General features: G+C 42.4%; 1 protein-coding gene across 1 annotated transcript in view; it reads right to left on the bottom strand.

Moving 5' to 3' along the window:
• LOC126412214 (xylosyl- and glucuronyltransferase LARGE1-like) overlaps window positions 1-13,821 on the bottom strand; it is a 180,327-nt gene that overhangs the window by 37,870 nt on the left and 128,636 nt on the right. The window contains exon 13 of the mRNA XM_050081699.1: window positions 5,123-5,346. Within this exon, the coding sequence (XP_049937656.1) occupies window positions 5,123-5,346 (224 nt within the window). The remainder of the gene's footprint in view (window positions 1-5,122; window positions 5,347-13,821) is intronic.

The raw sequence follows: 13,821 nt of genomic DNA on the forward strand, positions 1-13,821 counted from the left end.
ACTGTGAGTCCAGATCATGAAGATTTCATAAATAAATCTGTACCAAACTTTGGGTTGGCAGGCCTGGGTAACCAAGAAGGCTTCCTCTAAGCGACCCATAAACAGATTGGCGTACGCCCAGAACTTCCCACAGAAGAACCCCGAAAGTGCCCCACTTGTGACAGGATACTTTCTGGGACTGTATCAGACTCTGAATGTGGCTCTCCAGCAGGGATACGACTTCCTCAAATCCTGCCTTGAAATGAGATCCATCCTTCATGAAATCCTCCCCTCTCCACCAAAAGTGTCTTTCCGCCGTCCACCTAACCTTCGTAACCTCTTGGTTCATCCGTATGAAATCCCCAAACCACCTTCCCTACCCTCTGGCTCCTATCCTTGTAACCAACCCTGGTGTAAAACCTGTCCAATGCACCCTCCCACCACCACCTACTCCAGTCCTGTAACCCGGAAGGTGTACATGATCAAAGGCAGAGCCACGTGTGAAAGCACCCACGTGATTTACCAACTGATATGCCTACACTGTGAAGCCTTCTATGTGGGAATGACCAGCAACAAACTGTCCATTCGCATGAACGGACACAGGCAGACAGTGTTTGTTGGTAATGAGGATCACCCTGTGGCTAAACATGCCTTGGTGCACGGCCAGCACATCTTGGCACAGTGTTAGACCGTCCGGGTTATCTGGATACTTCCCATTGACACCAACCTATCAGAACTCCGGAGATGGAAACTTGACCTTCAATATATTCTCTCTTCCCGTTACCCATCAGGTCTCAACCTCCGCTAATTTCAAGTTGCCGCCCCTCGTACCTCACCTGTCATTCAACAACATCTTTGCCTCTATACTTCCGCCTCGACTGACATCTCTGCTCAACCTCTTTGCATTTACATATGTCTGCCTGTGTCTGTATATATGTGTGTGTGTGTGTGTGTGTGTGTGTGTGTGTGTGTGTGTGTGTGTGTGTGTGTGTGTGTGCGCGTGTGCGCGCGCGCATGTTTAAGTGTCCCTTTTTCACCCTTCAGGTAAGTCTTTCCGCTCCCGGGATTGGAATGACTCCTTACCCTCTCCCTTAAAACCCTCATCCTTTCGTCTTTCCTTCTCCTTCCCTCTTTCCCAATGAAGCAACCTTGGGTTATTAAAGCTTGAATATTTGTGTGTGTGTTTGTGTGTTTTTTATTGTGTCTATCAACGTACCAGCACTTTCTCGTTTGGTAAGTTACAGCATCTTTGTTTTTTATACATATATTTTTCCAACGTGGTATGTTTCCCTCTATTATATTCATAGTACACAATTTGATTGAGAGTAGGCCAATCGGAGTTAAAGAATTTCTCTTCCAGAGAATTTAGGAAAATATCGGCTAATGTGTCTGCTACACTGTTACCCATGGCTACTCCATCTGATTGGGTATAAATTTTGTTGTTAAATTCAAAATAGTTTTGTGTTAATGCTATCTGCAAAAGATTTATAATTTCAAGTGTTCTAGCCATAGATATTTTTATATTGTTACACGTTATATTTTATTATTTGGATAGTTTCCTGTACTGGCACACTGGTGTATAAATTAGTGAGATCAAATGAAATAAATTTACCAGTAGATGGTATCAGTATGTCTTTTATATCTCTTGCCAGAGTATGCAAATTTTTCACTGTGTACTTTTTGTTGAAAGTATGAAATTTTGTTATTAGTGTGTTTAGTTTTTTTGTACTTGAGGACAATATTATGGAAATGGAAGAGGATGTAGATGAAGATGAAATGGGAGATACGATACTGCGTGAAGAGTTTGACAGAGCACTGAAAGACCTGAGTCGAAACAAGGCCCCGGGGGTAGACAACATTCCATTGGAACCACTGACGGCCTTGGGAGAGCCAGTCCTGACAAAACTCTACCATCTGGTGAGCAAGATGTATGAAACAGGCGAAATACCCTCAGACTTCAAGAAGAATATAATAATTCCAATCCCAAAGAAAGCAGGTGTTGACAGACGTGAAAATTACCGAACAATCAGTTTAATAAGCCACAGCTGCAAAATACTAACACGAATTCTTTACAGACAAATGGAAAAACTGGTAGAAGCCGACCTCGGGGAAGATCAGTTTGGATTCCGTAGAAACACTGGAACACGTGAGGCAATACTGACCTTACGACTTATCTTAGAAGAAAGATTAAGGAAAGGCAAACCTACGTTTCTAGCATTTGTAGACTTAGAGAAAGCTTTTGACAATGTTGACTGGAATACTCTCTTTCAAATTCTAAAGGTGGCAAGGGTAAAGCACAGGGAGCGAAAGGCTATTTACAATTTGTTCAGAAACCAGATGGCAGTTATAAGAGTCGAGGGACATGAAAGGGAAGCAGTGGTTGGGAAGGGAGTAAGACAGGGTTGTAGCCTCTCCCCAATGTTATTCAATCTGTATATTGAGCAAGCAGTAAAGGAAACAAAAGAAAAATTCGGAGTAGGTATTAAAATCCATGGAGAAGAAATAAAAACTTTGAGGTTCGCCGATGACATTGTAATTCTGTCAGAGACAGCAAAGGACTTGGAAGAGCAGTTGAATGGAATGGACAGTGTCTTGAAAGGAGGATATAAGATGAACATCAAGAAAAGCAAAACAAGGATAATGGAATGTAGTCGAATTAAGTCGGGTGATGCTGAGGGAATTAGATTAGGAAATGAGACACTTAAAGTAGTAAAGGAGTTTTGCTATTTGGGGAGCAAAATAACTGATGATGGTTGAAGTAGAGAGGATATAAAATGTAGACTGGCAATGGCAAGAAAAGCGTTTCTGAAGAAGAGAAATTTGTTAACATCAAGTATAGATTTAAGTGTCAGGATGTCATTTATGAAAGTATTTGTATGGAGCGTAGCCATGTATGGAAGTGAAACATGGACGATAAATAGTTTGGACAAGAAGAGAATAGAAGCTTTCGAAATGTGGTGCTACAGAAGAACGCTGAAGATTAGATGGGTAGATCACATAACTAATGAGGAAGTATTGAATAGGATTGGGGAGAAGAGAAATTTGTGGCACAACTTGACCAGAAGAAGGGATCGGTTGGTAGGACATGTTCTGAGGCATCAAGGGATCACCAATTTAGTATTGGAGGGCAGCGTGGAGGGTAAAAATCGTAGAGGGAGACCAAGAGATGAATACACTAAGCAGATTCAGAAGGATGTAGGTTGCAGTAGGTACTGGGAGATGAAGAGGCTTGCAGAGGATCGAGCAGCATGGAGAGCTGCATCAAACCAGTCTCAGGACTGAAGACCACAACAACAACAGTGTTTTTGTTATCAAATATGATGGGCGATTTATGCAATTAATTATGTGCTGAATTGGAACTGTTGGTTTATGTGTCTTTGCTTGGGATCTTAATTTAGACACAAGTATTACCTTAAAAACTCTACTGAACTTTTAGAACATGAAAATGGATACATCGAAAGTAATATATGCAATAACCAAATACATTCATAACAAATTTTAGTTCATAAAATAATATTGCTGTTCATCTGCACAATCTTTGTAAACATACAGCATCGTAAGAGTGGAACTGTCAAACTGCTGTCACGTCGTAATTAACATTTTATTTTCAACATCTTGACAGCATTTACAATCTTATTAAAGCAGTGACATTTACAAAACAGTCCAATAATGACATAATATGAACATCTTATCAATCTAGACATGAGTACAAGACAGCTACTTTAATATGAATGACACTGGCCAAAACTGTAGTTGCAGGTACTTGGAAATGGTGATACAGTCAAAACAGTCAGTCTTAAATAAAGATTACTTATTATACGCAGCTATTTAGTATATCTACTCTAATAATCATGTCATTATGACACACGTATTATGCTGCTGGCCCTAAAGAAGGCATAAAAAAATAAATAACCACATGCCTTGTCCCTAGTAGTCTCCACCGAAGACAGAGCAGCTATTTGATGTTGCCAGTTTGTTTCAACTATTTGACGTCGCCAGTTTGTTTCAACTATTTGACGTTGTCAGTTTGTTTGATATTTGTGTCTGCTGTGTATGGCTGTTCTCTGAGAAATAATACACACATCAAAAAAAGTTTTGCATCACCCCAGTTCCCAGAACTCCTGCAGACAGACATTGACTGTCGATATTGTATAGCAGACACAGTCCCTTTGACTGTTCAGAGATGTCACTAAACCCACCCAAAGATGTAAACAACCATGCACGAGCAGTGCCTATTAGATGGACGGGGTCTGACAGCCAATCAGTTCCAGTTATTCCACCAGGAAGGAGGTACACGGCTTGTGTTGTCTGTAGTTCAATCATGCCTAGACAGTCAATACTGTGGTTCGATCGTGTCTGGATTGTTACTCTGTGCCAGGAAGGGCTCTTAACAATGGGTGTCCAGGTGTTTCCAAGTGAATCAAAGCGATGTTGTTCGGACATGGAGGAGATACAGAGAGACAGGAAATGTCGATGACATGCCTTGCTCAGGCCGTCCAAGAGCTACTACTGCAGTTGATGACCGCTACCTACGGATTATGGCTTAGAGGAACCCTGACAGCACACCACCATGTTGAATAACGCTTTTCGTGCAGCCACAGGATGTCGTGTTACGACTCAAACCGTGCGCATTAGGCTACATGATGTGCAACTTCACTCCCAACGTATATGACGAGATACATCTTTGCGACCACGCCACCATGCAGCGCGGTACAGATGGGCCTGACAACATGCCGAATTGACCGCTCAGAGTTGGCATCACACTCTCTTCACTGGTGAGTGTCGCATATGCCTTCAACCAGATAATCATCCGAGACGTGTTTGGAGGCAACCCGGTCAAGCTGAACGTCTTAGACACACTGTCCAGCAAGTGCAGCATACATTACTTTTTAATATAGCTATGTAATGCTTAGTGTATTTTCTGTTGCGGGTTGAGTGCAACATTTGTGTACCGGTTACTGAAGGAAATGCCATTCAATAATAGTAGCAATTTTGAGCATACCAGAATCCTGCACACTACACAGTTATGATGAAAGTTCACACTTTTAACAATGTATACAAAATATAAAACCTACAATAACAAAATTAGAGTGTTCCAATTACTTTTGGACTGTAAGTCTCATGAATTTCTAGTGGTACTCACTTTCTGTATTGAGACGAACTTCTGAACTTAGCTATGTCAAAGCTTGGTGCATGTGGCATATGAACAATGAATGCATTTGGAAGTACTACAAATTCAAATCCTTGTGCTTCAAGTTCCATTATGTGGGATACTTTGTTCCATCCAAATCCCACAAACCTGGTATCATACTCAGGTATATCTTTACGAACAACTATATAGGGTTCAAAGTCTGGCTCCCACTGCACCTACAATCAAAGGAATAACGATTATAAAACTGATTATGTATGCACGTGTACATGCATGCATGCACACACACACACACACACACACACACATATACACACACACACACACATGCACATGTGCAGGCCTTCCTCTCTCTCTCTCTCTCTCTCTCTCTCTCTCTCTCACACACACACACACACACACACACACACGCACCATGTGCATGTGTGTGTGTGTGTGTGTGTGTGTGTGTGTGTGTGTGTGTGTGAGAGAGAGAGAGAGAGAGAGAGAGAGAGAGAGAGAGAGAGAGACTGGCTGTTTTCATGTCACAGACATGGCACGAATATAGATTTCAGAATGTCTTATTTCTATGGAATTACCAGTGTCACATGCAAATCATGTTTACCAAGAAGAATGTAAAAAGCAGTGATATATATCTTTTCTTATACGGGCTGCAATGACTGTGCAGAAACCAGAAACAGAGTCTCACAGTGTTCAATTTTCAATCAACTCGCATTCATAATAAATGAATGACTTTCCAAGCATCCAGGACAGTTGCTACATTTTTCAGATGATATTAGAGTATAAGTGTTACAATTAATCCTGTTATGTAAGACAATTACAGAATAAATAGCATAAGTGCTTTTCCAAAGAGTTAAGAAGTGGTTTTCTCCAAACTGATAGTCCCTTAATTTTGTAAAAACACACAACATTAATTTCTGTACAATAAAAGAATGACACCAAAAATTTATGTAGCACATGAATACGAGTCAGTGAATAGGTTAGAATGCTCCAAATTTATTTGTGTACACATCATAGTAGAAATTTTAACAAGCTGAAACTTACATCAGCTTCACAAACAACTATGTTAAGCGACTTTTGATCTACACATAACTGTAAGCATTTGAAACAAATTAACCAATATATAAACATTCTTTGCATATTACAACTTTTAATGCCTTATGGCACAATTTTCTGGAGTAGCTCATCACGTAGGAGGACAGCATTGATTACACAAATAAGAGTAGTGGGCATCACACCACAGTGGTGGCATCCAATGTCACTGTGGAAGCTGAATACTTGGTGCAACATTGCCATTGACCCCTGTGGCTCTATTACCTACAGGATGCTTGTCATAAGCAGAGCCTTCTGGTAAGACCATGCCAGAATCCAGTGTATATACCAGTCTGAGTCAGTTGTGATGCAATCTGTGGAATGTGCAACAAATGTACTATTGGTTGGCTAACATGTTTATGACTATTTGTTATAGGTGGAACTTTTGATACAGAATGGACTGGACTTTGCTTTGAAATTCAGACTTAATATAGCATGCACTGTTTCTGAGGAGCATCCTGTATGCATCTCTTGTCACAAATACACCACAGTTGTTGGAGGTGTAGATGACCCTCTACAAAATAAGCAACAGCTCAGGAACTATGATGCGTGCAAATCAGGGCTTGAACATTTTTGTATTTAGGTGAGAGTGCGAGTTTTCAACCACTGAACACTTAAAACATATACTAACACAAACTGCAAAAGACTGTCAGGAGTTAATGGCAGCTACATTACAGGCACTGCAAACATTAGCGAATATAGCAGGAAAATCTCCTGTGCCAATCATGTTTAGGGCTTTCACGCCATTTAATAAACAATTTGAAGAGTGGTATGCTTATTGCTGCTGAATCCAGTTCAATTTTTCAGTCTGTCAAATTTTTGACTGTGGAAGACAAAAGGCAATGTTCTTGTCTGGAAATCCCAAATGGTATCACTAAATACAGAAAATGCACCCATTAACAAACCCCATGGACCCTGAGCTGTCTAGAATATTTTCTTCACTACAAGAACAGCACAAGGATTGAGTCTGAATTGCAATTTCACATGTTTGTATGGGCAGGGATACACAGACTCTACCCAGGGACAGCTCACACTCGAATCAGAAGTGATAAGATAAACCAAGTATCATATTGAGGATATCGGACTCTTCTCTCGTAGAAGTAACGCAAACAGCTTAAGCCTATAAAACAGCTTGCACAGCCAAGGACTTGTTTCCACAGCCCAGGACTTGTTTCCAATGGAAGAAGATATCACAGTACTCACCTCTTGTACCACCTGGGTGAGATGACACACCACTTTGGACAGGGTCCTCACCTAATCAACGGTCTGTATGACTCTGTGAACAACTGTGCCAGTGATAAGAGGGATACAATACGTCAAGAAGACGTTTTGCATGAGGAATGTTCTAGCAGTTCACTTACAAATATGTCCCACCTTGTGATGCAAGTGAGTAACCAATTTACAGACGAAATGACTTCTCAGAATACAGCCCAGGAAATGTATTAAGAAGTGTCCACTGGGAATCACCCTGAGCAGTTACTCTTGCACTCTTTGTATCCTTATTAAGCCAATCGACGTACATAAGGAAAGGGTCCTTTTCTTTTTTTACCAAAGCTCATTCACTGTCCTTTGTCCTAAAGGAAGCCCTCAAGACAGAGCTGGACAAACTCACTCATGAAACCATGTTAAAATCTATTCCATATAGTCAATGGGCCACCTGGTAAAAGAACGCAAACCCAATGGTGCCTTGAGACTTTGTGGTGATTTTAAAGTAACAATAAATGAACAATATAAAGAGGAGACTTGTCCTCTACTGACCCTCTTTAGAAAAATCATGTCATGGCACTTTACGCAGCAAAACTGTCCTTGTATGGTGTATTTTCAAATCCCCTTGGATGCAGCATCACAAGATTATTTAGTACTAAATATACCACGGGGCCTGTACCATTATTATTGGGTCTCTTACATAATCTCTTCAGCTCATGCCAGTTTCAGCATTTTATGAATTCATTATTATAAGACAAACCCAACTGTGCCACACACTTCAACAACCTTGAGTTTTTGTTGCATAGACTGGAATGCTAACTGCACAAATCTTCTTTCATGCAACCTTCCTTGATCCAATTAGCATTTAAACTGTGAGCAAATGGTCTGGAACTAAAGACAGATCATGCTGCAGCAATTGATAAAATGCAGCTCTCAAGAATATAAAACACTTACAAGTATTTCTGTGTCATGCCAATTATTATGGCCAATTCACTTCAAACACAGCAGAATTCTCTTACCCACCGAATCAGCTACAACACCAAGGTGCATGTTTCAAATGGTCACCTTGCTGTCAACAACCTCTCGATGATTTAAAAGATTGCCTTAAGTGGGCACTGTTTTGAGACATCAGACGCCTGCCTCTAGTAGTAGCAAGTGATGAGGCTTCCTACAGTATCAGCGCAGTCCTATCCCGTAAATATTCCAAGTGTTAAGCTCCCTGTTGCATTTGTGTCTAATGCCTTATCCACTTCTCTGTTCTGCTATTCTCAAACAGAGTGGGAGGTCTGCCAATGTTCCACCTATCAGGCGCATCAAGTTGCATCTTCCCAATGGTTCATTCTCTGGTCTGATACTGTGGTGCTGCAGAAGTGTATCCATTTAGATTTTGCTGGCCTGTCTTTAAGCCCATGTGGCAGATCATGATTGATTCTTTTCTCATTCCTCTTTTGTGTTCCACATGACTCACGTCATTACTACCACAAGAGTGGATGGGTGGAAAGAGTACACTGAAGTCTACTAAGAGGGGGAGGAACTGTCTGGTGACATGATACAAGAAACTAGAGAATTGAGGTTGATATGGAAGACATAGGGGATTCAGTATTCATCAGAGTTTAACTGAAACTTAGATATCTTGCGGTCAATAAGGCAGAAAGCATAGATATCACAACACAAACTTCTAAAATTATTGTGATCAAATAAGGCAGAAGGCATAGACATTCCATTGAAATTTCCAAATTCATTGAGGGAAGTGGCAATCAAATGACTATTCAGGATGGTCAGCAGAATCTATGAGTCTCGAGATATATCACCAGATTTTGGGAAAGATATCACACACAGTTCTGAAGACGACCAAGGCACATAAGTGTGAAAACTACTGCACAATCAGATTAGTATCTTACACATACAAGTTTCTAACAAAGAAAAATGTACAGAAGAATGGAAAAGAAACTTGAAGATCTGTTAGATGATGGTCAGTTTTGGCTTTAGGAAACCTAAATGCAGCAGAGAGGTAGCTCCAATGTTGTGTTAGATAATGGAAACAAGACTTAAGAAAAATCAAAACACATTCATAGAATCTGACAACCTAGAAAAAGCGTGTGACTGTGTAAAATTGTACATGATGTTTGAAATGCTCAGAAAAATAGACGTAAGTGACAAAGAAAGATGGGTAATGTACAAAGGCTACATAGAGACCAGAATCTGAAAAGTCCGGGAACAACTCGAGAACCAGTAGAATCAGGCCAATTGGCAGAGGGCATCACAACAAGTCACCTAAGAGTAAATAGAGGGACAACAAGAAGAAGAAGGCAATGGAGATGGCACAGCAGAATAAAGAAGTCTAGCAAGTAAACCAACATTGAAAACCTAAGACGCAGCAAATTCAGAACCAAGAAAACAATGTACAGCAAGACCAATATAATATCTGCAGAGCCACTGGCTTTAAAGGGCAGCATAGTCCAGTAACTGTCATTGAATTCAATACCTTCTGGTGGGCCTTCACACTCGTTGGCTGGAATAACAGGTACCTCCACCTCCCAAAGATGGCTGCATATGGTTAGAAGCAGCCCAGACAATACCTGCAATGGCAAACTGGTGGTATGAGTAGAGTCCTGGCCCAGAAGTCCACAGATGACAGGAAGAAAACGGGACATATGGCAATATGCTGGGGCATGGTGGCATCAACAATGAATATGTGGGTGGTGATGACCAAGAGGTTGGAGGCTGCGCCAAGACCTCCACTTCTATGTTCACATTCATGGGAACCACAAGCAAGATGTACAGGCGTAGGTGAAGGATCAGCAAGGATGGGCATTCCAGGTGCATCTGAGCCACTGACGGTGGTATAGTTGGTAGGTGGGGATGGAGCTCATTGGTATCCAATTCTCCAAGCCAGTTCTGAGGTGCCACACATGGGTGGCAACCACATAGCTGACATCCATGAGGGTTTCACCCCATATGAACATGTCCATACAGCTGAGCTTGGCAGGTACCACCCAGCATGCTGGATCCAGGGCTCCTTGGGCTGTGGGGCCAGGGATGGAAGAGACTAAGTGGCTGCCACCTATGTAGGAAATCCGCTGGGCTACAGTTGTGGACAGGGATGGTCCAGGATGCTCACAAACATAGTGAATGCATTCATAGTGGTGGATGTGCCCACTGTTCTTAACATGTGCTGTTTAAACATTTGCATCATACGCTCTGCTTTGCCACTGAAGAACAGGTGAAACAGCAGACTAAACAGGTGCTTGATGCCACTGCAGGTGCAGAACTATTTGGAAGCATCACCATGAACTGGGGCCCATTAGCCAACATGATGGTTTCGGAAGTCCTTAAATGGCAAAAGTCTGGATGGGTGTACTGAAAGTGGTGTCCGTGCTGGTGGTCACTATGCTGACCATATACGGGTAGTCACAATAAGCACTCATGACAACAGCCACATAGAGCCCAGAAAGAGCCCAGCAAAGTCCAGGTGAATGCTATTCTAGGGGTGATGGGAGATGGGGCAGGGAGTGAAAGACTGGAGAAGAGAAGTCTGGTTCCAGGACCAAACAGAACAGCTGTGCACCATGGCCTCCAAATCACAGTTAAGTCCTGGCCAGTAGGCCGGTTGCCTTGCACAGGCTTTCAACTGTGGCTTATGCCTACACCCATGACGGAGGAACTGCAAAACTTGAGGATGCAGGGTAGACAGGATGACAATACAGTGAATATCCGCCTCCAAATCAAGCATGAGAATGTTGGAGATGACTTACAAATGGTGAGAGAGCCCAGGTCCGAAGTTCAGGATCGGCAGACTTTGAAAAATATGTGGGCCACCTCTGGAACATGTAGTGCATGACATGCTGGAAGACAGTCAGAGCATGTGATGCCAGAGATGTTGCAGCTGTAATGGGAAACCTGTCCAAGGTGTGCTGCCATTCCACGTCAATGCGGCAACAGATTTCCTGTTTGTCAAACACCAGGTTGGTCCCAAGGATGGATGAGAGAGGGTACCTGCATTTGTGTAACGTGTTCTGGGCTTGTATTTAATGGTATAGTTGTAGAAGTTGAGAAAAAGTGCCCAATGTTGGAGCCATTGTGCCATCTCCTCTGGAAGCTTTGAGTGAGGCCCAAGAAATGCTGCCAGAAGTTTGTGATCAGTAATAAGGGTAAACTTGATTGTGACTAAGTAAACATGCAACTTATTAATGTCAAAGATAGTCACTGAAGCTTCCTTTTCAATCTGCAAATAGTTCTTTAGAGTGTATGTCAGTGTGTTTGACACAAGGCAGTTGGTTGCTCCTATGTGCCAATGCCACACCAATTCCATATGGAGAAGCATGAGCAGCCAAAACTAGGGGATGTGAGGGAGAAAAGGGCACACAACATGGCACTGAGAGCAGACGACACTTCAACTGCATGAAAGTGTGCTCACAGGCAGCCAACCATGAAATGCCCTTTCTCTCCAACTGGTTGAGTGGAAGCATAATGTGGGACACTTGTGGAAGGAATTTAGACCAATAATTTACCTTTCCCAAAAATACCTGTAGCTCCTGTTAGTTTTTGGGAAGGAAAAAATAGTCAGTAGCAGAAACATTGTGATCAGTAGGCTGTTTCACTTCTTTATTCAGGTAGTATCCAAAGTATTCCACTTGACTGAAAAAACTGGCTTTTATGTAAGTGGTATTTGAGCCTTGCATCACACAACGTGGTGAAGAAGGTACAAAGGTTGCACAGGGGGTCCTAATGCCTGTGACACTCACATCATCGAGACTGTTGGTACAAGCAGGGATGCACATGGTTTGCTGTTCCAGTTATTTTGGAGGATCGCTGGAGTGGAAGAGATCCCAAAGGCCAAGCGGTTATATCTGTATAAGACAAAGGTAGCATTGACGACCATAATGTATTGTGATTCCTCATCCAATGGGATCTGCAAATAAACGTTGGAAAGTCTATCTTAGAAAAATATAGCTCCAATAAGCTTCATGAGGAGAGCCTCTTGATGTGGAAAGGGGTAGGTTTCAACTAGTGCCTGGGCATTAATCATTAATTTAAAATCCTCAGATAGCTGGAGATAACCGTTGGGTCAAGCACTCATTTTCAACAGGTTCAATGGCCCCAGCTTCGTGGTGGTGATTGAGTTCTTCACCAAAGGCCGTCCATAAGGAGATAGGAATAGAAAATAGGACATGCCTGGCAGAAACAGAGTACCGCATCTAAACACAATGAGATACAAGTCTGGAAATTTGTGGCACTCTCCAGGCCAGGTGTGAACAAAGGCGCAAAGGCGGCACACAGGTTGTCCAGCTCCTGGAAAAGAACTGTGTCTGAGATGACCTGAACCTTATAAATGATGGAAAAACCTAACAGCAAGAAGGCATTCAAAACCAAAACGTTGCCAGCCAAATGACTATTTACAACAAACAGAGTTATCAGCTGTGTGACCTTTATATGTGCGGCAGCTATCGAGAACGGACCTCAGAGAGGCAACCAATGTATGAGAGGATGGGGGCCAAAGCAGGGAAAACCAGACGTACTAGTGTCTGGATGTTTATCAAGTAAACAGCAGTCGCCTTTGTCCACCTGAAATCTGACATTCTGGTCTGCAATCCTGAAGTGAGAAACAACTTAATAGTGGAAAGATCGCTCTGGGAAACAACTGCCAGAAGTTCATGCCCTGATGCATGTGGGGAGTGGGGTCCAACTGTCCTGATGGTTTTCGACAGACAGTCCAGAGATGCCCATCTTTCCCATAATGGGCACAGTGCACACCCAGTGATTTGGACAGTGCACTGTGAAGCAGTCAGGACATGACAGGAGGCCCTGCTGCTGACACCTATAGAGTGCGACGGGCCACAGACCCATCTGAAATCAATTGATCAGGATGCCTACATCAGCGAAATTACTTACGATAATTCTGTCCCTGAAGTGGAGGCTGGATCATTATCTGGGGTGGAGCCATGAGATGACCATCTGCTGTCTGTGCAACCTTGAACAAGTGCTTCATTTCCAAAATATCACTCAAGGGAGGATTGTCCACTTGGTGAGTTGGTGTGTGTACTTCCTAGTCGTGAGCAAACTGGACCACCACATCTCGAATCAAAGATTTAGTATATGAAGCCTGGTTCACACAAGTGAAATCACAACAGCGACTCAGTGCTTCGCAATCAGTCACCTGTTCATATTGGAACTGTAACAGGATTTGAAAGTGGAGCCAACTGCATGAAAATCGTTTTCAGGTAAAGCTCCAGAAAGGAAGGGCGGCCATTGGAGAGCATTGTAGCGGCACCACCGTTTAAGATGGGAAAAGGTTAGCTTCAGTGCAATATTTCAGAGCACAGAAGTTACAGCCAGATGTCTAGAGTACCTGGTAGAAAGGGTAGTGACTTGCTGAAATACATATAGAGGACCTA

Source organism: Schistocerca serialis, chromosome 7 (assembly GCF_023864345.2).
Source record: "Schistocerca serialis cubense isolate TAMUIC-IGC-003099 chromosome 7, iqSchSeri2.2, whole genome shotgun sequence".
Lineage (NCBI taxonomy): Eukaryota > Metazoa > Arthropoda > Insecta > Orthoptera > Acrididae > Schistocerca > Schistocerca serialis.